Source organism: Canis lupus, chromosome 28, assembly GCF_011100685.1.
Source record: "Canis lupus familiaris isolate Mischka breed German Shepherd chromosome 28, alternate assembly UU_Cfam_GSD_1.0, whole genome shotgun sequence".
In the NCBI taxonomy this organism is placed as follows: Eukaryota; Metazoa; Chordata; class Mammalia; order Carnivora; family Canidae; genus Canis; species Canis lupus.
In genome coordinates, this window is record NC_049249.1 from 15,313,733 (window position 1) to 15,336,959 (window position 23,227).

General features: G+C 55.7%; 1 protein-coding gene and 1 long non-coding RNA gene across 2 annotated transcripts; one reads left to right on the forward strand and one right to left on the reverse strand.

The window, feature by feature from the left end:
- The first annotated feature begins 337 nt into the window (after positions 1-337).
- TRIM8 (tripartite motif containing 8) lies at positions 338-14,947 on the forward strand. Its single transcript, XM_038578649.1, has 6 exons — positions 338-1,299; positions 11,289-11,384; positions 11,691-11,924; positions 12,721-12,752; positions 12,885-13,000; positions 13,351-14,947. The coding sequence occupies exons 1-6, from the start codon at positions 730-732 to the stop codon at positions 13,956-13,958; spliced, it is 1,656 nt and encodes a 551-aa protein (XP_038434577.1). The 5' UTR covers positions 338-729; the 3' UTR covers positions 13,959-14,947.
- Positions 14,948-18,771: 3,824 nt separating this feature from the next.
- On the reverse strand, positions 18,772-19,296 carry LOC111093000. The gene is made up of 2 exons (XR_005380271.1): positions 19,128-19,296; positions 18,772-18,978 (listed from the first exon to the last, which is right to left on the reverse strand). It is a non-coding gene; the product is annotated as an uncharacterized LOC111093000 (long non-coding RNA).
- Between the last annotated feature and the right edge of the window lie 3,931 nt (positions 19,297-23,227).

Genomic DNA, 23,227 nt, shown 5'->3' on the forward strand with positions numbered 1-23,227 from the left:
GAGGAGGAAGGCAGAGGCGGGCTGGTGTCTCTGGCCGGGGACTGGAATTTCATCTGAATGACTGCCCCTGCGCGCACGCAGCGCCCCGGAGTCGGCCCGCCTGCGCCCCGCAGCCCGCACCCGTTCCCGGCCGGCCAGCCGGGGGGCGCCCGCGCCGCCGCCCGGGAACCGCCAGCCCGCCTCGCCCGCCCGCCGCCGATCTAGCCGCCCTCGGCGCGGCCGCCCCGACTCCCCGGCCGCTCGGACCCCGGACGAGGCGGGTGAGGTGCGCGCGGGCGGGCCGGGAGGGAGCCCCGTCGCCGGAGGAAGTGTGCGGCTCCCGGGCTCTGTCCGCTGCGGGGCGCGCCCCAATGTCAGCCGCGAAGCCGGGAGCAGGCCGCGGGCCGCCGCTGGCCTAGCCGCGCGCACGGGGGGGCCGGCCTCTTATATGGAATTTGGACCCCGGCGCTCCCCTCCAGGGCTGGTGTCCCGGCCGCGGCCCTGGCGCAGTCCGCCGCCTCCCGCTAGGCGCTCGGGAGGAGGAGGAGACGCAGCCGGCTGCGCGCGCGGCAGGAGGACCGAGGCTCTCTCCTCTGGGGGGCAGGCGCGCGGAAGGCGCTGGTGATTGAGCGACTGTCGCGGCGGCCTGGGGCCGGAGCTCGGGGCTCGGTGGGCCTGCAGCTGCACGGGACGGACCCCCAGAGTTGGGCAGTCGGGGAGGCCTGCCCGGGCCCCCTGCCCGCAGCCGCCATGGCGGAGAATTGGAAGAACTGCTTCGAGGAGGAGCTCATTTGCCCCATCTGCCTGCACGTCTTCGTGGAGCCGGTGCAATTGCCGTGCAAACACAACTTCTGCCGGGGCTGCATTGGCGAGGCGTGGGCCAAGGACAGCGGCCTGGTGCGCTGCCCGGAGTGTAACCAGGCCTACAACCAGAAGCCGGGCCTGGAGAAGAACCTGAAGCTCACCAACATCGTGGAGAAGTTCAACGCCCTGCACGTGGAGAAGCCGCCGGCGGCGCTGCACTGCGTGTTCTGCCGCCGCGGCCCCCCGCTGCCCGCGCAGAAGGTCTGCCTGCGCTGCGAGGCGCCCTGCTGCCAGTCCCACGTGCAGACGCACCTGCAGCAGCCCTCCACCGCCCGCGGGCACCTCCTGGTGGAGGCGGACGACGTGCGGGCTTGGAGCTGCCCCCAGCACAACGCCTACCGCCTCTACCACTGTGAGGCCGAGCAGGTGGCCGTGTGCCAGTACTGCTGCTACTACAGCGGTGCGCATCAGGGACACTCGGTGTGCGACGTGGAGATCCGGAGGAATGAGATCCGGGCAAGTACCTTGCACGCGCGCGCGCGCGCACGCAAACACACACACACACACACATACACACTCCCTACCGGGTGGGGACCACCCATCCAGACAGGCCAACTCTTGTGACATCAGGCCAGAGGCCCGCTTCCAAACACTTCTACCCTGAAAGTTTAGGGGCAAGGTCCTGGGAAGAAGGGTCCCCTGCTACTTGATAGATTCCTGCACCTGTGCTCCTAGGGTCCATCTTTTGAGTCATTTATAGAACTGAGGTGAGGGGTGGAGTTTGGGTGTTGCTTTTCTGTTCTGCGCACAGCTCCCTTCCCCAGCCTTGTTTCTGTAGGCCCTGTGGGAAGTCACCAAGGCAGTGACCCAGGTCCTGCTTCTCCAGCTGCTGTTTATGTAATGAGTGTCCTGGTGCCGCTGCTGTGGCTGACATGATCCATGATGCTGGCATACCAATGAGGAAGTAAACAAAAGCAGCCATGTTAGTTTCAAGCCCTATTGGAAACACACTGGGGGGGGGTGTGTGTGGAGGGGAGCTTCCGGAGGGAGAACAGAACTCTGGTATCTATCTGGACAAGGCCTGGACAGCCGGAGGCACCGCTGAGCAGTGTCGCAGCCATTCTGATTATTCCCAATAGCCCACTCTTCATGTGTGAGAATCACTGCCCTCTGTGTGCTGATGTATGTTGCCTGCGTCTGCATGAACAAACCTTAAAGTATGTGTCTTCATCACCCTGAGCCCTTTCCTCCCAGCCCAGCCCTCTATCACAGCCCTCCCACATTTGGGGAGGGGAAGTAGAAGACGGAAAAAGAATCCTGTGGGTTTAAGGTTGAGCTGCCTTGCAATCTGGTTTCAGGCAGCTGGCTCCCCTGGGCTGCTGGCTGGGTGATTACAGAACCGCATCCCCTCCCATTGTATACACCCGGCAGCAGCGGCCAATGTCAAAACCGCCTTCCCCCTCAGGCCTCTGAGCCTGGCTTTGGAGCTGGACTGAGGCAATACTTCCGTCCCCTTCAGTGGAGGGGGGCTCCTCCTAGGTCCCTCCCTGGTCCCTTGGCTTTCAGGGTTGAGTCATACCAGAAGGAAGGGGTTGGCCTGAGACTGAGCCATCTCAGAGCCCCAGCTTGAAGCCTGGGTGTGATATCATGGGGGTGAGGTTGGGCTTTGGTCGGACTGGGAGTGTTTAATGGGTGGGGGCCCCTGGAGGCTAGTTGAGGCCAGTGGGGAGCTGGGGTATGAGGAAGCTCTGAATAGGGGACGGTTGTGGACGGGGGCTGTTTCCTGTGGGGGGGGGGGGGGAACCAGTCAGAATGAGTCACTGTTTAGCAATTAAAAAACATACACATACAACTAACAAAAGGCAGGGGGGCCGCCACAGGCTGAGGGCAGGGATGACAAATACAATTTGCTGTATAATTAGTTTCTAATCGGATGGGCTAGCTCTGGGTTTTTTGTACCAGGACAGGACCTCTGGTTTCTGAAAGGGAAGTGTAGAGGATGGAGAGAGGAAGGAGCCATTCTCTTCCCTTTCCCTGGAGTTGAGAAGCAGAGGCCTAGGAGAAGCAGATGAGCCCCTGGTGTCCACCTCCAACTCAGGGCAGGCAGAGCCCAGACTTTTCTCAGTATTGGGAAGCTGCTGCTATTAATAAAGATGGAAAGACTAGGGAAGGAGGGGAAGGCGCAGAGGCAGGAGGAAGGAGCGCTGTCCAGTCCTGTGTCCTGGGATTGGCGGCGGAAAGTGACAGGAAGGGAAAGACGGGGATGTGGCTGAAAGGAGCTGGGGAGGGGCAGCAGCCAGGGTGAGGAGTGAACGTGTGCCTGCACCCACGCTTCTGCTCTTAACTGTGTCTGAGTGCTGGGGTGCCTTTCATTTGGGTGGGGAGAAAACATAATTGTGTCTGACTCGGTAGTAGGAGGGCTTCTTTAGATGGGCGTCTGTGTTTGCAAGTGTCTCTGAGACTGCTTTGCCCTTAAGTGCACCTGTCTCTCATCTGTACAGTTGGGGATTTGGGGCGAGGGGAGGTGGTTTGCCCATGCATGCGGAGTATACTGCAGGGTTCCCACCAGCAGGTCTCTGTTCCTGGCTCATGGAAGGAACTGGATGGGAAGGAAGTGCTGAACTTTGTCAGCAGCTGCATGCGTGCGCGCGCGCGCGCGTGTGTGTGTGTGTGTGTGTGTGTGTGTTCATGTGTTCATTCTTGTTCCTGGTGTGGACAGGCTCACAAATAGTGGGGTTGCTTCAAACCAGATATGTAATTCCATGCGCCTAATTAGCATCTGTGCCCAGCAGCCTGAGTCTTTCCCCCCTCCAGGTTTGCTCTGGTGACCCAGGGCCCTGGAGCTGGAAACCCTTCAACAGGCCAGCACCAATCCGTGTGAGCTGGACTTACTGGCTGTGGAGGAAGAGAAGCCTCACCCTCAGGGGAAGGGAAGAGCTGTGGGGAACCTGAATGGAAGAACCCCTCCTGGGGTCAGCTTCCTGCCAAGGGGCAAGGGCCTTTTCCTGGCTCCTTTTTCCCTGGCCTGAGGGCCTCTGTTGCGGCCCTGTTCAATGTGACTGAACTCTCCATATAGGCACCTGCCTTAAAATACAGCTCTGCTTCTTGTGCTTCTCCTTTGCCCTCCCGGTGGCGTGGGGGACCTGCTGCTGTGCCCTATCGGCTAGAAATAGGAAACTGATTGTCCGCGCCCTAGCGGCCCTTATCGCCTACTCACAAGCACCCACATGTGCGCGGGCCAGGAGTCTAGAGCAGGGGCCCAGCAGGAAGGCAACTCTGGCTCCTTTCCAGGCCAGAGGACAGCAGGGAACCTGGAGTCAGGTCTGCAAACCCTGTTGCCCTGCTCTGTCCTTGGGAAGCCAGTGTGTAGGCCACATTGCCCTGAAACCTGGCTGTGCACTGGGTTGACCCCAAAGACCACTCTTTGGGGACTAGCCTAGACCCCAAATATATTCTCCTTTGGGGCCTTGAGAGGCTAAGTTCCCAAAATTGGGATATCCAAGTAGGTTGGAGCCTGATAGCCGTAGGTGGTAAAACCCTCTTCCAGCCCCCTGGTTTAGGGGCTCATCTGAGCAACAGGGAACTGGGGTAAGTTGGGACCACCTTCAACACGGAAAGAAAACCCGAGATAAGGCCTAGTTATATGGATGAGGGACTATGCAGGGTGTGTGTGTGTGTATGTCTGCACGTACCTGTGTGTGTTCAGGTCATAGTTTTGCTCTTGTGTCATTCCCAGGACCTCAGATCAAAGCTGGAAATGTTGCCAGAACCCTTTTTCCTTGCATTCTGGTAGGTTTAGTGTTGAGAGGAGATATTCTCTGGGAAGGGGGGAGGGGATCCCAGGGGAGAGGATCCCACTACTCAGGCCAACTTGGGGTTTGTAGCTGATAGAGGTAAGGTTATGCTGCTCGCATTGCCCCTGGCTGGAGAGCTCCCATGGGGACCCTGGACCAGGATCTGTCTCTGGGTGAGCCGTGGGAGTGAGGCCTGCCCGGGCCCAGCTGTCTCAGGTAGCACCAGGCTCCTCTATTCCCTTCTGACCTCTCAGGTGGGGTGGTAGCTGGGGTGTGTGTGAGGCGCCCCTTCCTTGACTATCCTGAGTCTGCAAGGCAGGTAGGCTCCAGGCAGAGAGGAGTCTCAGGCAGAGGCCCAGCCTCCACCCAGGATCCTGCTGACACAGCCAGGCGCCTGTCATGCACGCCCTATTGATTACTCTGCCTCCTGCAGCTCCGGGTGGCCGCGCATCCATGTCTGTCTGCAGGTGTGTGTGCACGCTTGTGTGTAACCAGCGTGTCTGGTTGTGTCTCTTACATGTGACTAATTTTTTGTAACTCCCATGTGTATCTCTGAGAAGGTACCGGGTGAGTGACTGACTTGATCGTGTAGTTGTCTGGTGTGTGGCTGCGGGGCCAGGAAGGCTTGTGAGTGTGTGTCCGTGAGAGAGGAAGGTGACGGCATGGCCTGCTTGCTGTACACCTGTGATTGGAAGTCGAGTGGGTATGCGTGGCTGTCAGCACCATGTTGCTGTCGTGTGGCTGCCTGCTCAGGCTCTGAGGCTTGTGTGACTTTGTCAACTGGTGGGGGTGTTGCAGAGGGGATGAAAAGATGGAATTCACCCTAAGGTGAGCTTGTTGCCTGTGGCGGGTCCTGGAGGCAGAGGTCCAGGCAGATCCTGCCATGCTGTGTTGGGGGCAGTGTGGGTGGGCAGAGGAAGAAGGTGGACCCAGCTTGGGCCCCTGCCCCGGACTGAGCAGGCAGGCCTGGCTGGCCTCATCCCTGGCTCTGGGAAAGTCTTCCTTCCCGGCTGGCCTGGCATTCAAACCCAGACAAAGGGGGGCTTTCTCTCTCGCCTCTTTGTTCTGCTGCCCCAGAGCGCTGCTCTCTGCATGGCAAAAGCTAATTCCACTCTGCAGCTGGGAAACCTTCTCTGGGGTCTGCCGGGGCTTGTTTCAGAGCTGCCGCTTCTCTCCTTGCCCTGGCTCCTGCCCCACGGCCTCCTCTCTCTCTGTCTCTGGTTGCTTCTGCCCCAGGGATCCACATGGTAGCTCAAGGCAGGGGCCGAGGAGCCTGGAAAGGAGTGTCTAGGTCAGCCAGAAGCTGCTGGGAGACAGGGCAGAGTACTTTGGCCCAGGGAGAGGGAGGCCAGCATACTCCTGGGCCTAGGGTTTCAGTGTGTATGTGTGTGGGGGGGGGGTTTGGAATTGGGGGGCGGGTTAGGATGGGGTAGCTCTGAGCAGGGGCTACAGCCAGAGCTGGAGCTGGAATGAGAGCTATCTGGGCAGGGGCTTGAGCAGAGAGAGGTGTTTGCAGCCCAGCTCCCTCTTGCCCCCATACCTCTCACCACCACCACCGCCACCACCACAGGAGCTGCTAGATCCAGCCCTGGCCCTGTCTGAAAACCTCGGGCCTGCCTCTGGCCCAGCCCCTGGGGCCCTGTTCCCTCCTGACCTTGCTTCTCTTCAAGGTTGACTTGAGGGTTTTATTATTATTATTTATTAACTTTTATGCAGCCTAGAGTCCCCATGGCCTCACCCGTCTGCCCAGTCCAGTCTGGCGTCAAAAATGCCAGCTGGGCCTAGCCAGTTAGACTCCAGAGGGATGTGAGGCTTTCCTGGGGCAGGAATGTAAGGGGCTCCAGGTGCCCACCCTGCCCCAAGTTGGGAGGGGCATCCAAGAGCAGCTCAAGGCAAAGTCTAAAACATTGGGCGACAGGTAGGAGGAGCAGGATGTTCTGGGGCCTGCTCCTCCTACCTGCCAGGTATGATGAGATGGGAATGGAGTGCCCCCAAGTCTTTTTGATGCTTTTTCCCTCACAGGCCCGGGAGCAGACCACAGAAGGCTTAGGTCCTCAGGGAGGGACAAAAGTGAGCAGGTCCATGGGGCCAGAGGCTGCTGAGTGGAGCAAGGCCTCCTATTGCTCTTCCTCCTTCCTGCCAGAGGCCTGGCCCTTCCAGCAGCGTTAGTCTAGACCATGGTTCCCCCACTCTGCTCCGCTTCTGCACCTGTGCCCTTGAGGTGTGCCATTGTCCGGGTGACTCACTGTGGGCTGGGAGCCCTGTGTGAGGTGCCCCCCACCCCCCACCCTCCCTTGCCGCTCTGTGCTCCCTGCATTAAGAGCCCCATGCTCTGAATAAGCTGGAAAATCTGGTCCTATCTCTCAACTGTGTGTTTTTCCCAGATGGGAAATGGAGCCTCAGCTCTCAGCAGTTCCCTGGACGTTGGGACAGAAAGAGGCTGCCGGTAGTGGGGATGGGTGTCAGCCTCTCCTTCTCTCCCATCTTCCAGCTTCTCAGTAACTCGATTCAATCATCTGGTGGAACAGAGGTGGGGGCCAGTATAGAGGCAGTAAGGAGACATTCCCCACCTCCCCCATTTTCACAGCCCCTAAGGTGACAGTAACTCCCCCACCCCGTGCCTCCCCCACGTTTTGTCGGTGGCAGGATTAATCATCTGACTTCAGGGAGGGCAGTTCCTGCAAGGCTGAGCTGGGCAGCACAGGGCCCCCAGGTCCCCCTCCCAGCCTTCCTTGCTGGCAACCCTTGGCCAGTTTCCTTCCCATCCCTACCCCCTCCCCTACCTACCCTGCAGCAGACACAGGAGCTCAATGTCCTCAGAGCTGGGGGAGGGGAAGTGAAACTCAGCCACCTGCTGGAGAGTGTGGTCATTGCCTTTGCTAGGCCTGGACTGGGCTCCCAACCCAGAGGACTCTGGGCATGCAAGGCCCCAGAGTAGAAGTACTGCCAGGAAAGGCTCTGAGAAAAGCCTAGAAGAAGAGGGACAGGGCTAAGCTCCACTCCTAGGCCTGGACAGGAGGTGCCTCCTTTGGCTCTTCCCCGAGGAGTCAGCCATGAATTCCTTGAAGGGGTTCCAGGTAGGCGGGAGAGGGTAGAGTGGAACAGACCCCATTCTGATCCTCTGGGGAAACTGGGCAGGGAACCTACCTGGGGCTGTCTCATCTGGGACTCAGCCCCAGGCGTGTCCCTAATCTGCTACTGATGGGTTTGGTCTTGAGAAGTAGCTAGGCAGGGAGACCATGATGCGCAGATGTGTGAGTGGGTGGGGTCCTGGGCTTTCAGATATCCTCAGTGCTGAAAGATGAGAGTGGCCTGGAATCGGAGACACATCTGAAGGGCGGGGGGGAGGGTGCCCTGTTCTCTGACTGTGGGTAAAAGGCAAAAATTTGAGGGCCAGTTGTTAAGAGGGAGATAAAAAGCCCTAATGTTCCTGAAGGGGTATCGTGACCACCTTGCCTATATGGCAGGCCTCCCCTAATTGTCTAGGGCTTTCAGGAGGCCTAGTCTTCACAGCGTAGGGGACTGGATGCCTGTATATGTGTAGCTGTGTGCATGAGGTGGTCCCAGGGCATGGGTGGACAACACATGCTCCTGTATGTTCTGGGCGGTGCTACGAGGTGCTGCCTACCCTCTTCCTAGAGCTGTAGGCAGTTTCACAGACAGACAGGCAGGCAGGGAGGATGCATGACTGTCCCTCCCTCCCCCCACCCGGCTGTGTTTCCCTACAGGCCCTGACTCTCAGGCTGACAGACCCCTGTGTGTGTTGGACTGGTGTGGGGACTTACTGGAGGCCAAAGTGCTGGGGGCAGATCACAGTGTCCTGGGGATGGTGCTTAGAGGTTCTGTCCAAGTCGTTGGTCGAGTTGTCGGAGCAGGGGGTTCCCCAGGCTTCTCTAGCTTAGAACCTTTTTTTTTTTTTTAAGATTTATTTATTTATTCGTGAGACATACAGAGAGGAGAGACATATACAGAGAAGAGAGACATAGGCAGAGGGAGAAGCAGACTCCTCCCAGGGAGCCCGATGTGGGACTTGATCCGGGACCCCAGGATCATGCCCCGAGCCGAAGGCAGACACTCAACCGCTGAGCCACTCAGGCATCCCTCCAGCTTGGAATCTGAGAGCCTTATCCCCCTATCTCCTCCTGTCCCCAGGGTCCTGTTTGTTTCCAGGGCAGCCACCAACTCATAATGAGGTCACTGAATTCTCTGGCTGGCCTTGGTTTCTCCAAATGTAAAATGGGTTGGAGCAACAAGGAAGGGATTCGTGGCAGTTTGTCCCTAGGAAACCAGCTGGGTATAGGTGAAGGGTGGGGGTCAAAGGTCAAATTTGAGGGTCATTCTGAGGCCCACACAGAGGAAGAACAAGAACCACTCCATGTTGGGTAGACACTTACTATGAGCTAGGTTCTGCACAATCTTTGCAAACCTTACATTGGGGGCAAAACTGTGGCTGTCTTCAGCCAACCTGTTATGCATCTGTAGGGTGCTGGGGCCTCTCTGTGGCCTGACTGGGAAGAGAGGTAGAAAAACACAGTGGTAACACCTTATTTTCAGCAGCCTTGGAGCTTTGTAAGGAGATCAGACCACCCTTTGCGAGGCAGGCTACAGAATAGTGTTGTCCTGTAAGTCTTTCTGTGATGATGATAATGTTTTGTATCTCTCGTGTCCAGTACATTAGCCACTGGCTCCGTGTACCTATTGAGCGCTTGAAACTGAGGCTAGTACAACTAAAGAACTGATGTTTGATTGAATTTATTTTAATTCATGTACATTTAAATAGCCACATGTGACTAATGGCTACCATATCCGACAGTAGAGCTACAGAGGGAAGGCACAATATGACAGCCTGGCTGCATGGCAAGGACAGGGAGGGACTGGTACAAACTTCCAGCACAGGCCATAGAAAGTTTACCTTAAGTTGGGCCTTGAAGGATGGACAGAGGGAGGAAGAAGGCACTGTGGCCTATAGAAAAATGTCAGCAGGGTGCAGGGAGTTCAAATGTGCACAGAGAGCACTGGGGACGGGATAGCAGCCCACCTGGCTGGCCAAGTCAAGTTGTAAGAGAGCCTTTGTTGCCAAAGTATTGGAAAGAGGGAGTCACTGAGGGTTCTTGAGCAGGAAGAAACCATGTTTGAAGAGGCATCTCTGGTGAGAGAGGATGACAGGATGGATGGAACAGCCAGGGTGGGCCGGGCTGGGAGAGGAGGGGTTGTGAAGATGGGAGATAAAGGGCTGAGCATGGTCCAGCACCTTCCAGTAAACTGGCCTCAGGTTCTTAGGAGAGCTGGGGTCTCCCTCCCACCGGGGTCCAGCTAAGAGTCTGAGGGAGCTAGCAAGGGCTTTAAATTTTTTTTTAATTTTTATTTATTTATGATAGTCACAGAGAGAGAGAGAGAGAGGCAGAGACACAAGCAGAGGGAGAAGCAGGCTCCATGCACCAGGAGCCCGATGTGGGACTCGATCCAGGGTCTCCAGGATCGCACCCCGGGCCAAAGGCAGGCGCCAAACCCCTGCGCCACCCAGGGATCCCTAGCAAGGGCTTTAGAGGCCTAGCTCTCAGCGTCAAGAATAAAAGAAGATAAAAAAAAAAAAAGGGGGGGGGGGGGGATCCCTGGGTGGCTCAGCAGTTTAGCGCCTGACTTTGGCCCAGGGCGTGATCCTGGAGACCTGGGATCGAGTCCCACATCAGGCTCCCTGCATGGAGCCTGCTTCTCCCTCTACCTGTGTCTCTGCCTCTTTCTCCCTCTATGTCTATCATGAATAAATAAATAAAATCTTTAAAAAAAATAAAAAATAAATAAAGACCTTGGATTTAAAAAAAAAAGAATAAAAGAAGGGTTAGCTGCCCTTCATGCCCCTGGGTCCCGAGTGCAGGTAAGGCAAGTAGAGGGTGAGATCTGTGGACTAGACCAGAAGGCCTGTATGACCTTGGAAGGGTGTCCCTCTGCATCTTAGGGTACTCATCTCTAAGAAGGAGCTCCCCAGAGAGAGGTGGTATGACTTGTATAAGAATAGACCCTACTGGGGCGCCTGGATGGCTCAGATGGTTGTGCATCTGCCTTCAGCTCAGTTTATGATCTCCAGGTCCTGGGGTGGAGCCCTATGTCTTTGGGCTCCCAGCTCAGCAGGGAGACTGCTTCTCCTTCTCTCGCCCCTCCCCCTGCTTGTGTGTGTGCGCTCTCTCTGTCTCTCTCTCTCTCTCACTCTCTCTTCTCAAATGAATAAATAAAAATCTTAAAAAAAAAAAAAAATAGACCCTACTGCCAGATCGCCTAGGTTTGTATCCCAGCTCTGACATTTACTAGCTGTGTGACTTTGGATGAATTGCTTAATCTCTCTGGTTTCCTCTTCTCTGAATTGAGGATAATAATAGTACTTAACTCATAGCATTACTGGGATGATTAGATAAGTGTATACTGGAAAAGCACTTAGACAGGGGCTGGCCTGGCCCTGCCCTCAGAAAGCTCATGGTTTAGATATGTGTGGGAAGCTATTCCAGGGCTTTCTGTTCCTGGGAATGGGCTGGCCAGACAGCTGTCACCAGGCCCCTGGAATTGGGGGGAGGGGGGCGCCAGAAAGGATTAGAAGGCAGAAATGTAGGCCATCTGAGTCAAAGAATCTATGGGATGGGAAGGATGGAGCTCACCCATCCTTGGTAAGGGGTAGAGCTGCAGCCCCCTCTGACACCCCTTCCCCACCTGTCCCTGCAGAAGATGCTGATGAAGCAACAGGACCGTCTGGAGGAGCGAGAGCAGGATATTGAAGACCAGCTGTACAAACTTGAGTCAGACAAGCGCTTGGTGGAGGTAGCTAAGCCCAAGGCCACGGTATGGGGTGGGGAGGTTTGGGTGCAGGGCCTGGTTTCTTATTTGGGCTAGGGTCTGTTCTGCGGTCAACTCCGGGCCAGAATTCCTTGGTCAGTTATTCAGTGAACTGTCAGTGGTGGAGCAGGGAATTAGCAGCCCTCACCCTCAGGAGCCTTGGGCAGCCAGGGGGGTGGGGGTGGGGGGGAGGTCTCAGACTCCACCATTCGGGACCAGGAGACAGGCAGGAGCAGCAGCCAGAGGCCCCCAGTGCCCACCGGCTGCCCACCCTCACCCCTGTGGCTACAGGAGAAGGTGAGCCAGCTGAAGGAGGAGGTGCGGCTGCAGTATGAAAAGCTGCACCAGCTGCTGGATGAGGACCTGCGGCAGACGGTTGAGGTCCTGGACAAGGCCCAGGCCAAGTTCTGCAGTGAGAACGCAGCGCAGGCGCTGCACCTTGGGGAGCGCATGCAGGAGGCCAAGAAGCTGCTGGGCTCCCTGCAGCTGCTCTTCGACAAGACGGAGGACGTCAGCTTCATGAAGGTGGGCGCGGCCAGGCCACCCGTGAGGGCACCTGGGGTCTTTCCTAGGCTGTGGAGTCCAACAGCCCTTGCTCCCCGACGAATCTCCCCAGCGGTGTGCTCACAGGTCTTGGAGGCAGCCTGTGTGGATTCAGAACCCTCCCACCCCACTCTTTCTCACTGTGTGAGCTTGGGGGCCGGTCCTCGATGTTCCCCAGCTTAAGTTCCCCTCACTTATAAAATTGGGTTCGTAATACAGAGCCATTGTCCTTTCTCCACAATTCCAAATGTTAAAAGTCTCTGAAAACTAGTAGGAACAATTCTGACTGGTCATTTAAAAGAACAAATTGGCCTGAACTCATCTTGGCTGTTTATCGTTTTTATTTACCTTGCTTGATGCAAGTCTTCAAACATTTTGCTGCAGGAACACTGATGTATTGGGTGATGGCATCCTACTGGGAATAATATGTAATATATAGTACAAGCAGCTTATTCCCCTTCTAAAATCCAACAGATTCCTAATTCCAAAACACACCTGGCCCTAAGGATTTCGGATAAAGGACTGAGCATCTCCAACACCTTCCTCCTAGGGTCGTTGTGTAGAGAATGATGGATGTATAGAAAGCACTTACAGTGTTTGTCACATAGTAAGTGCTCAATAAATGTTAGCTATTCTTATCTTCTAGAGATGGAGATGCTCCCCCACCTCCCCCCACACTTTGGCTGGAATCAGATGGTCAGCCCTGCCTGGGGAGAGGGAGGAGGGGCAGCTCTCCCATGTTGCCTTTCCCACTGACTAATCCTTTTCTCTCCCCCAGAACACCAAGTCTGTGAAAATCCTAATGGACAGGTGAGCAGATGACCACTGGCCCCCAGGGGGACATCTGGGGGAGGGTAGGGAGGGCCAGGCCCACTGGGGGGAGGTAGGGCAGGCTCACCGGTGATACCTCCTCACAGCAGATGCCCCGTCCACTGCCCCCAGGACCCAGACCTGCACGGGCAGCAGCCTTTCTCCCCCTAAGATCGGCCACCTGAACTCCAAGCTCTTCCTGAATGAGGTGGCCAAGAAGGAGAAGCAGCTGCGGAAGATGCTAGAAGGTGAGGGTGGTATCCTCAATGGAAAGGAGAGAGCCCTTTGGGCAAGGAAAAATGCCAGAGCCTTCTCTCTGAGAGGCAGCATGGCCTAGTCAGATAGTCTTTTCTTTATATCCTGGCTTTGCCGCTTCTAGCTTTGGACCTTGGGAAAAGCTGTATCACCTCCCTAGACATTAGTTTCTTCAGCTGTAAAATGGGAATAATAATAGTATCTACCTGCTAATGGCATAGGAAACATCGACCAAGATAGTGCATGATATAAGAACTTAGTCCTACAGATAGAAAGTGGGGAGAGGAGGCCTGGGTTGCTTGGGATGGGAGCTTTGGCGACTTTTGTCCCGAACTCTCCACAGGCCCCTTCAGCACACCGGTGCCCTTCCTGCAGAGCGTCCCCCTGTATCCTTGTGGCGTGAGCAGCTCTGGGGCGGAGAAGCGCAAGCACTCAACGGCCTTCCCGGAGGCCAGTTTCCTAGAGACGTCGTCAGGCCCCGTGGGCAGCCAATATGGGGCAGCAGGCACAGCCAGCAGCGAGGGCCAGTCAGGGCAGCCCCTGGGGCCCTGCAGCTCCACGCAGCACTTGGTGGCCCTGCCGGGCGGCGCCCAACCAGTGCACTCAAGTCCTGTGTTCCCCCCATCACAGTATCCCAATGGCTCTGCCACCCAGCAGCCCATGCTCCCCCAGTATGGCGGCCGCAAGATTCTCGTCTGTTCTGTGGACAACTGTTACTGTTCTTCCGTGGCCAACCATGGTGGCCACCAGCCCTACCCCCGCTCCGGCCATTTTCCCTGGACAGTGCCCTCGCAGGAGTATTCACACCCGCTCCCGCCCACACCCTCCGTCCCCCAGTCCCTTCCTGGCCTGGCGGTCAGAGACTGGCTCGACGCCTCCCAGCAGCCTGGTCACCAGGATTTCTACAGGGTGTATGGGCAGCCATCCACCAAACACTACGTGACGAGCTAACGCCACGCAGGCAGTGGGGCGCTGGGGAATCTTCCCCCGCACCCTCAGTGGCTCGGGAATTATGCATCCAGAGACCTGTCCTTCCACTTCCTGTCTCCCCTCCCTCCCTTCTTCATCTCCCCCAAGTCTTTTCCTTTTGGATTTTGTTTTGTTTGGGGCTTTTTTTTTTTTTTTTTTTTTTAAATGAATCTCCTGGACACAGAGGCGACAGTGAGAGCTGGCCTGGCCTGGGCTACAGGTGGCCCTGGAGTTGGGAAAGCATCTACTTCAAGGCATTGAGCTTTCTCTCTGTCCTTTTTTCTTCCACTCCTTCTCCTTCCCACCTCCATGGCTGGAAGAAGCCTCAGCTTCCCCTAAAGCCTTGGGGGGGAATCTAACCCTCTGACCCAGCCCTGGGAGGAAGGACCAGTGGTGCCCACCCCCTGGCCTATTTCTCTCGTTTTTCTTTTGGACAGTTTGATCACTGACTGAGTAAGAAATGACCTGTAGATTGTGGGTTGTTTTTTTGTTTTTGTTTTTTTGTTTTTTAATTTTTTTTAAACCAAGAATGATTTCTCCTGCTTCCTTCTTCTCAACATCCTCCCAGATGGAGTTCAAAGGCCACTTCTCAAGCAGCTTTTGGCACCTTCAGCCTCAGAGTGGAATCTTAAAGACAGGAACCCCATGTCCAGGAAAGGGGAAAAGGAACTTTGCCAATGATAGTGACCACAGCAAAAGCAAATAATAATAATATTAATAATAATAAAGAGAAATAAAAGAAATAATAAAATAAAAAAAAAACATAGCACAGCCCTTGTTGAGGTGAGTGGGGGAGGAGGGGCTGCCCCAAGTTGGGTCCTTGCCTGGATTTTGACACAGCAACTTCCTGTAGTGAGCACTTTGTATGAATCGTGGACTTCCTGTTCTCAAGGCGCAGGTATTTATTCTGTAATCTCTCTAGAGCACACACCGAAATCCAACCTTCTAATAAACATAATGGCGCAGTCCCACTCCCTGCCTCGCCTCTTCCCCTCCCTCTCCCAGGCCAAGGGTCTCCAGGTGTTGGTACAAGAAAGGCCACTGAGGGATGGGAAGCCCTTGCCTTCTTTGCCTTGGCTCTGTGCTTGGCCTAGACTGTTCCAGGCCTGTGAATGTCAGTTCATCAGTTTGTCAACTCCATCTACCCTCAGCCTGGGGTTCGTTTGGCAAATATTTGCTGAGCGAGGGCCTCCCAGGCCCAGCCCCCTGCTTCAGAGGTCCTGGCATCTCTTTGAGGTTCTGCCGGCATGTTCTTAGCTAGGACAGACAAAGGAAGAAATACCTTTCTATGAGTCTTGCAAAATTACCTCCTTCAGTCCACAAATATTTATTGAGCACATGCTAAGTGCCAGGTACTCTGCGGGGCCATGGGTATAAACAAAGCAGTCCTTCTTTTTGTAACTTAGGGACCTTGGCCCCCACTGGAGGAGTCATTGAGCTCCACGCTTCCTTTAAGTGACTTGGGCCCAGGCCCCTTCTCCTGTTCACGGAGGAAGGCAGGCAGGAAAATATTTGGTTCTGAGAGGCAAGGAGGCAGGGCAACAGGGTGAAGAAGACATTCTACCGCTGTCCCCTTTGGCAGAGCTGCTCAAACACTCTAGTGTCTCTTGGGAGTTTATTAAAAGGGCTGATTCCTGGGGTCGGCTTTGACTCCATGGGAACCACCAAGGGCCCAGGAATCTGTATTTTTAACTCTCCGGTTAAAATGAGTGCTGCCAGGAAGGATTGGCAGCTAGGGTCTTACATGCCTGTGCCTCTGAGGATAGAAGGAGGGGCTAGAGCACACTTCTGTTGGGGGTGGGGCAGTGATCCTTAGAAGGGATCTCTGGTTTGCTGCCTAACACTTTGCACAGATCTTGTCATGAAGCAGCCTATGCCCTTCTTCCATACTAGGAGGGGCAGCTTTGCTGGTGCCTAGTTCTCTTTCCTCTCGTCTGTGTAGAATCAGGGCCTAGATTCCTCTTACGCCAGGAAGCCTAGAGCAAGGCAGAGAGCCATGGGTAAGTCCTGTCTGGTGCCAAGCGTTCAAGCTTCATCTAACCCTCCTTAGTCACCTCCCCCCCTCATAAAAGTAAGGACCCAGAGTGGAGGGCATGGTCCAGCCATGTTCCCCTGGCCCGTTGGGCTGGCCAGACCAAAACAGTCTTGGTCCTGCTAAGTAGAAGCTCTGCCCATCCTGCGGGAACAGAAAATGACTGTGTTGGATGGGTGGACCCTTGCCTCATTGCTCCCCCTTCCCCACTCTGGCTGGGAGCCAGAGCCAGGACAGGATGACAACAGCTGGCCTGCCCCCATCTCTTCCCCTGCACCTGTTTGGGACTAAAGCGAGGGGGCAGCTGGTTGGAGCACAGTGCCCCTGCAGCCCAGGGTGGAAGGATGCCTGGGGGCAGGTGCTGGTGGACAGACATTTAACTCCACTCACATCTGCCCCTGTCTCACTATCCCTTTCTCTGGTTCAGGGGCCCTAGGACATCTTCTGTGCCAAGGATTGACAGCCAAGACAGAAAGCTGCCCAATTTCTCTCAGTTGGCCTAGATTTGTGTTAGCTGATGGGAGGGGTCCTCTTTCCAGACAGAGCACTGGGACTGGGATATGGAGGGAGACCCTGGTGGGGGTCGAGTAGGTTTGAGCTCACCAGGTCCCGGTTCTGGAGGCCCACCCCAATTACACACTTAGGCACACAGGCTGCAGGCAAAGCAGCCAGCTGCCAGTAGGACAGCCTGGGGGTGCCTGGGCAGCCAGGGAAGCAGGGAGCTGCTAACCCCATCCAGCTGTCCCCAGCCACCCAGCTGTCCCCGGCTTTGCAGGAGCAGCTGTCACCCACCTCCCCAAAGGGTCAGGGGCAGAGGAGGCCCCGAAAGAGCTGGAGCCGCCCCAAGCCCCAAGACGCAAGGCCCGCGGGAGAAGGTGTGAAGGGGCCCTCCCCACCCCGGCCCGGTGTGCGTACTCCCACAGCCCTGGGCGCGCAGGCACACCCTGTGCCTCACACCGCGGACGGCTCGGAGATAGCGGCTCCCCCCGCAGGCGCTGCCCGCCCGCCTTCCCCGGAGGCGGCCACTCCTCCCCTTTCCCGGAAGGGCTGGGTGTCAGGAGCGCCTCTCCCCACCCGGCCGACGGGGGGCGGCGGCTGCTGTGGCCCAGATGTGCGCGGCCTCGGGGAGGCGACCGCCGGGGGGTTTCCTCCGCCCGCCACCCGCGCCGCCCGAGCCCTTTCAAGTCGCTGCCCGCCCCCGCCCCCGCCCCCGCCCCCGGCCCGGCCCGGCAGCTGCGCCCCGCTCCCCGCCCCCAGCCTCTCTCCCAGCTGTCTTCAGGGTGGGGCCGCGCAGCTGGGGAACAGCTGCAAGGCGTGGGGGGAGGGTCGGTGCCCCCGCAACAGCCGGAAACGGTCCCGGTGCCCGGGGAGGAGGGGCGGGGGGGCAGGGCGAGGCCGGGGGGGGGGCGGGGGGCCGGGGGGCCGGGGGGGGCGGCTCCTCCGCCCCTCCCCCAACGCATCTGGCCGGGCCAGCTGAGAGGGGCCGGCCTCAGATCAAAGCCCCCTCCCGGCTTCAAAAGGGCGCCCGAGGGCTGGGCCGGCGGTGGGCGGCCGGGAGCACCCTGCAGGCGTCGCGCTGAGTCAGCGCCCAGGCCCCTCTCCTGAGGCCAGACCCCACCTCCTCACCTCACTGCCGAGTTCTTCCATTCCTGTTCACACCTACCCACTCAGGCCCTGTCGTTGTCGCCCTGCCACTTCCTCAGACACCTTCAATTTCTCCCATCCGAGGGTGGGGGAGAACCGAGGCACACTTTCAAGACCGAGCCGGGCCCCCTGGGGGATTCCCTACCCCACCTCTGCGTCCTGTAAATCGGAGGTGGGTGGTTGTAGGGTCTCAGATATGTCCTTCCCCAACCTAGTGGTCTAGGCCTACAAAAGAAGGGGAGTGGGATGTTGACCTGCTGGGGCTACCGAGGAAAAGGAGGTAGAAAACCGATTCCCCACCACATTTCAGCCCTCTTTTACAGTGCAGGTTACCCTGTATTGATTTTGGAAAACTCTCCCTTGGAGGTACCTTAGAAACAGTGGTCTCTAGAACTTGCCCTGGTTCTAGAAACTTCTGAATCCCGTTTCTTTTAGTTAAGGGGCAAGGAAGGAAATTGAGAACAGTCTTGGATTGCCCCTTCCATATACTCTGGGTGAAGCCTTGTGATTCAGGGCTAAAATACCAGAAACATCCATGGAGGCTGAAGGAAATGAGACAGATCCTAGAGTGGGACAGAGGCAGCCAGGTTGGAGGCCCATCAGGTGAGATGTTATAGCTCTGGGCCAGGAGGTAGGCTGGCTTCAAGAATATCACCTTCTTCTGGCAGCTTTTCTCTTCCTCCAACACTCTACCCTTTCCAAAGACTCTCTTCCCTTCCAGAACAAGATATAGTCACTCTCTGCTTGAATTCCTCAAGACACTGCTTCCACAGGGAAAGTTCTTACAGATAAATAAAAATCTGGTGGGTAGAGCTTTGATCTCTACCATATTCTCTATGGTATATAGAAATCACACCCACTGAGTGAGCGAAGCCTTCAAGAGCCCAGGGCTTCTTCCCTAAAATCCCCTGTCCCTGGTGTGTATGACGCAGGGCCTTGGCAAGAGGCTTACCCCTGTGTTCTACACTGGAAATCTGCATGTTTCCTCCATGGGTAACCAGTTTTCTTTAATTGCTGTGTGGTTAATTCCTCTCAACGGCAACAAATTGGGATATTTATGACTTCCCCTTGCATTAGATCTTCAATAATTGGATCTTTCTTGAGAAAGAACCCATCTGCTCAGTGCCGTAGATTATTTTTCTTTATTTGCATTGAGGCAAGAAGAGGGAAATGTATGGGATGGTGTGTGGCATAGTTTTCAACAGCTCGTAGAATGGGGTGTTAGTGGTGGCACCGTCCACATCTCATAATTGCAGGTAGAGAATGACATGCAGGAGCAGGTATCCAAGAACTGGGTGTTAAGGATGGTGTGGACTTCTGGTCCACCTGGAAAAAAATGGCAATGAGTCACTTGACATATGGATGTCCAGGCTGCCTGGTTGTGAATTGGATGTTGTCATTCGACACTCTCCCTGTCTGTGTCTGCTGCAGGGCACTGAGCAGGGTGGGGGTTCACATGCAAATGGGTAACTCACAGCCTAAGGGGTACAGACTCTTCAGTCCCACCAAATGCCATCTCCATTGGCTGCAGCAACTGAAGCTCCGCCTATCCCATCAGAGGCTTCCAGTCTCCAGCAGCCAGGTGGTTCCATGCCCTGGTGGTTCTGCTGAGCCCTCTGCCTGGATGGTACACCTAGGCTCAGAGTTTTGCCTCCTCTGTGTCCCCCTCCCTCCCCAGGAAGTCACGTGTGAGTGGAAATGAAATGATGCACGCAAAGTGCCAGGTTTGTTGCTGGCGCAGTCCACTTTTAGGCACTGATAGCAATCACAATGTTTATGTTCCTGTGAGGCAACCACACTCCTGTGTACTTAAGCCTCACACGGTATTCTAACTATTGTGGTTTACATGTCAGGGTACCTACTGCATAGCATACATGTCCAACTAGCCTGTAAGTCCCTGGGGGACATGAAATATTAGTCATCTTTGATTTTTCAGAGCCCAAGACAGTGCCTGTTTCATTCACTCATTTATTCATTCAACAAATAGTTATTGCGGTCCCTCTAATTCTGGGCAACGTTCCAGCGTTGGGGATACATCAGTTAACATAAGACCAACTATATCCTCTTGGAGCTGATAATTTAGTGGGGAGGGGACAGATGACAAACCATAAATCAATAAATGTGAGTTGGTGATAAGTATTATAAAGGTAAGTAAAACAGGGTGAGGGGGGTCAGACATGTCAGTAAGGTAAGGAGCATGGGAGTTTTATATATATATGGTCAGGGATGGTTTTCCTGAGAAGGTGACATTGAGCAGATATTTCAGAATGTGAGGAGGCAAGGTCTCAGGGCATCTGAAACAACAGTGTTCCAGGCAGACAGGACAAGTGCAAAGGCCAGAGGCAGATGATGCTTGTTTTGGGAACAGTAAGGGGCTGTGTGTGGCTGGGAAGAATGAGAGGCAGAGCAGTGAATAATAAAGTCAAAAAGACATGAGGGAAGGGGCCCAGGGCATGAGGCATTATAAGTGCTTTGCCTCTGCTCAGGAGATAATTTACTGAATGAATGAACCCATGAATGAATGAATGGCTGGATGGCTGGCTGGCTGGATGGATGCCAAATGCCAAGGCTTTTGGGGCTCTAGGAGTTTCACAGGAGAATCCTGTGGCTAGACGATCTCGGGCCATCTTCCTGGGCATATGGGACTTGAATCATGCCCTAAAAGAGGAGTAAGAAAAGCACAAAAGAGGGACGCCTGGGTGGCTCAGTGGTTGAGCATCTGCCTTTGGTTCAGGGCATGATCCCGGGGTCCCAGGACTGGGTCCCACATTGGGCTCCTTGCATGGAGTCTGCTTCTCCCTCTGCCTGTATCTCTGCCTCTCTGTGTGTCTCTCATGAATAAATTAATAAAATCTTAAAATAAAATAAAATTTATTTAAAAAAAAAAAGCACAAAAGAAGGGCAGACCCTCTGGGGAGAAGGTAACTATGAGCCCAGGTGGGGAAATAAAGTTGGGAGGGTTAGGTTGGGGGACTGAGGGATAGCTCATGTGAAGCTCAGTGTATGCAGGAGAGGCCATGATTGACAGATCTGTAAAAAAGGTTTGGGGTCAGATCAGAGGGGTCTGGAAAGATAGGATAAACAGTTTGGCAGGGCCCCCGAGGACATCTGAGCAGAACAATGGTTCTGAGCACTAAGTGGGGTGAAGGCCAGACAGCCCAGGACAAGATGGCTCGTAGGAGGCAGAGGGAGGCCCAAGTAAAAGAGTAGGTAGGGCTGCGGGGTGCAGGCTGGCCTGGGCCCAGGACAGGAAGGGCCTCCTAGGTCCCGCCACTCAGCCAAGGAATGGAAGCCCGGTTCAGGCCTTCTCCCTCCTTGCCAGCCGGCCGGGGCCCTGGAGTCAGCAGAAAACCCCAGGCCCCGGGGAGGAGGCGGCGCAAAGCCAGAAGCTGCTGAGGGAGCACTGGCAGCAAGATGCCATTGTACGTCCGCAATCAAGATACTTCAGAGGAAATCAAAAAGCACCAACTGGGGAAATGATGTGTGCGCACTAGCACTCTCTCTCCTCTCTCTCTCTCTTTCCCTCTCTCTCTCAAACACACACACAAACTTCTGCCTCGGAAATGGGTCAAGTGAAGGCTGTGGGCGTGGGCTGGGGAGGGAGGGCCGGGAGGAGAGGAGGCCCAGGGCCTGGAGCAGCCTGGGCGCTCGTGCCCACTCGCCCTCCTGGCACAGGGGGTGGCAGCAGCTGCAGGGTGGGGTGGGACGTGAGGATAAGCACCCCCCACCCCATGCATATGGATAATGCTCACAGCTGCCCTGCCTGCTTTGCGTTCATTAGGACCAACTGTTTCAGGAGTGGTGGCAGGCGGGCAGGAGGGGGTGATGTGCCCATTCACAGACTGGGAGTAGGGGGGCCGCTTGCAGCTGTGCAGACACCTCCCCCTGCCTGGAGCAGCATCCAAGCCCCTGAATTTCCCTTCCTTCCTCTTTCAGCCTCCCCACTCGCTGCTCTGGTAGATCTGGAGGTCTTGGAGTGGGAAAGGGGCCCAGGGAGTCAGGGGGAACCCGCAGGAGCTGGGGGGAACGAAGGGGAGAGTGGGCTGGGTTGTGTCCTCCCCACAACCCTGCCACACGATGGGCTTTTGCTTACAAACCAAAGCTCCTTATCCCTTTCTCTCCCCAAGCCATCTGTGGCATCCAGGAAGGAAAAGTGTTTTGGCCCTGTCATCTAGAGGCCCCAGAGGAGCCTCATTCATACCAAAAGCCCCAGATCAGGCTTGTTGTGTGCCCCCAGACAGAATCCGATGGGGCGTGGGGGTGGCGTACCAGCAGGAGTTTGCCTGATTCCACCTCTCTGAAGTGAGAAAGGCTGAGGAAGGGAGGCTGCTGGGCTCCAACTCTCCAGAGCAGGTCGACCAGCTGGGAGTCAGGGGGCCCAGTATTGAAAGCCAGGCCCAGGGAGGGGTCTGGCTGGAGAGATATGCCCAGCCACCAGGGAGGGCTGAGCAGCTTGTGACCTACACAAGGGCCCCCAGCTGAGGGACTCTCAGCTAGTGCCAAGCCTCGTGCCCTGATGTGTGGCCTCTTCTCCCATATGAGTCAGCAGTGGCCCAGGTGACAGGCCTGTCCAGTCTCAGGAACATGCATTCTGCAAACAAGGCAAAGAAAGAGCAAGACCAGGCAGTGTTGGTGTGCATCTGTTGGCAGCCTGCCCATCCTTCTTCCCTCTGGTGGTCCAAGGAGGGAAAGAGTGCTCCCTCTATTCCATTTTGGGCCAGGGCACTGGGTGGGAGCTGCAGAGCCCCGGTGAGAATGGAGGCAACTGATGCCAGCCCAGGGCCCAGGGAGCAACAGCCTCCCCAGCCTCTTCCTTTGTTGTCAGGGAGGGGCTGGGCCCCCCTGCCCCCTCTGCCGGTGGCCTCCAGAGCAGCAGCCATCTCTGGGACTCCAGGAAGGGTCTTGTGCTTCCTGAAGAGAGGGGTGACAAAGAGGAAAGGTAGGCCTCCTACTCACCTCCCTATTTCCCAGAGCCTCACCTGACCCCTACTCCTAGCACGTCACAGCCCTGTGTCTAGTCAGCAGGGCATCCTAGAGAAAAATGGGCTTTCCAGGCAGCCCAAATCCCAGACAAGCCATTTCCTAGTGGTGTGATTCTAGGCAAGTGACTTACCTTTAGGAGCCTTGGTTTCCCCAACTAGGAAATCAGGATGGGAATACTTGTAAGGCTACTAGAAGGATCTATCTAGTCAGGGACTGACGAACAGGGCTGGCAGTTTGCTTAGCAAAGCTGCCCCCAGCCCTTGCAGCTTTTGGCTTCAGGTATTTGAGCAAGTTCTCCTATAAACTCTGCCCCTCTTTGACTTAGCTTGATCTCTGCAATTCTGTCATTAATATTTTATTTCTTTAGCAAAGGTTTTTTGTCCCTGGGACACTGCTATTCACTCTGGGGAAAGAAACCTCCTCATGTTCCTTTGTTCAGGAGGCTTCCTTAGCTCCTTTTCTGAGCTTAGAAGCCAAAAGGTGAAAAGGTACAGGCCCCTCTTCCCCTGCCATCTGAAAGTAGAGCTTGCTTTCTTTCTTTTTCTTTTTCTTTTTTTGAAAGCAGAGCTTTCATATGAAACCTTTCACAAGA

Coding starts and splice junctions, on each gene's coding strand:
- TRIM8 (XM_038578649.1), top strand. CDS start 730: ATGGCGGAGAATTGGAAGAACTGCTTCGAGGAGGAGCTCATTTGCCCC. Junction 11,925..12,720: donor AGGACGTCAGCTTCATGAAG/GTGGGCGCGGCC, acceptor TCTCTCCCCCAG/AACACCAAGTCTGTGAAAAT. Junction 13,001..13,350: donor GCTGCGGAAGATGCTAGAAG/GTGAGGGTGGTA, acceptor AACTCTCCACAG/GCCCCTTCAGCACACCGGTG.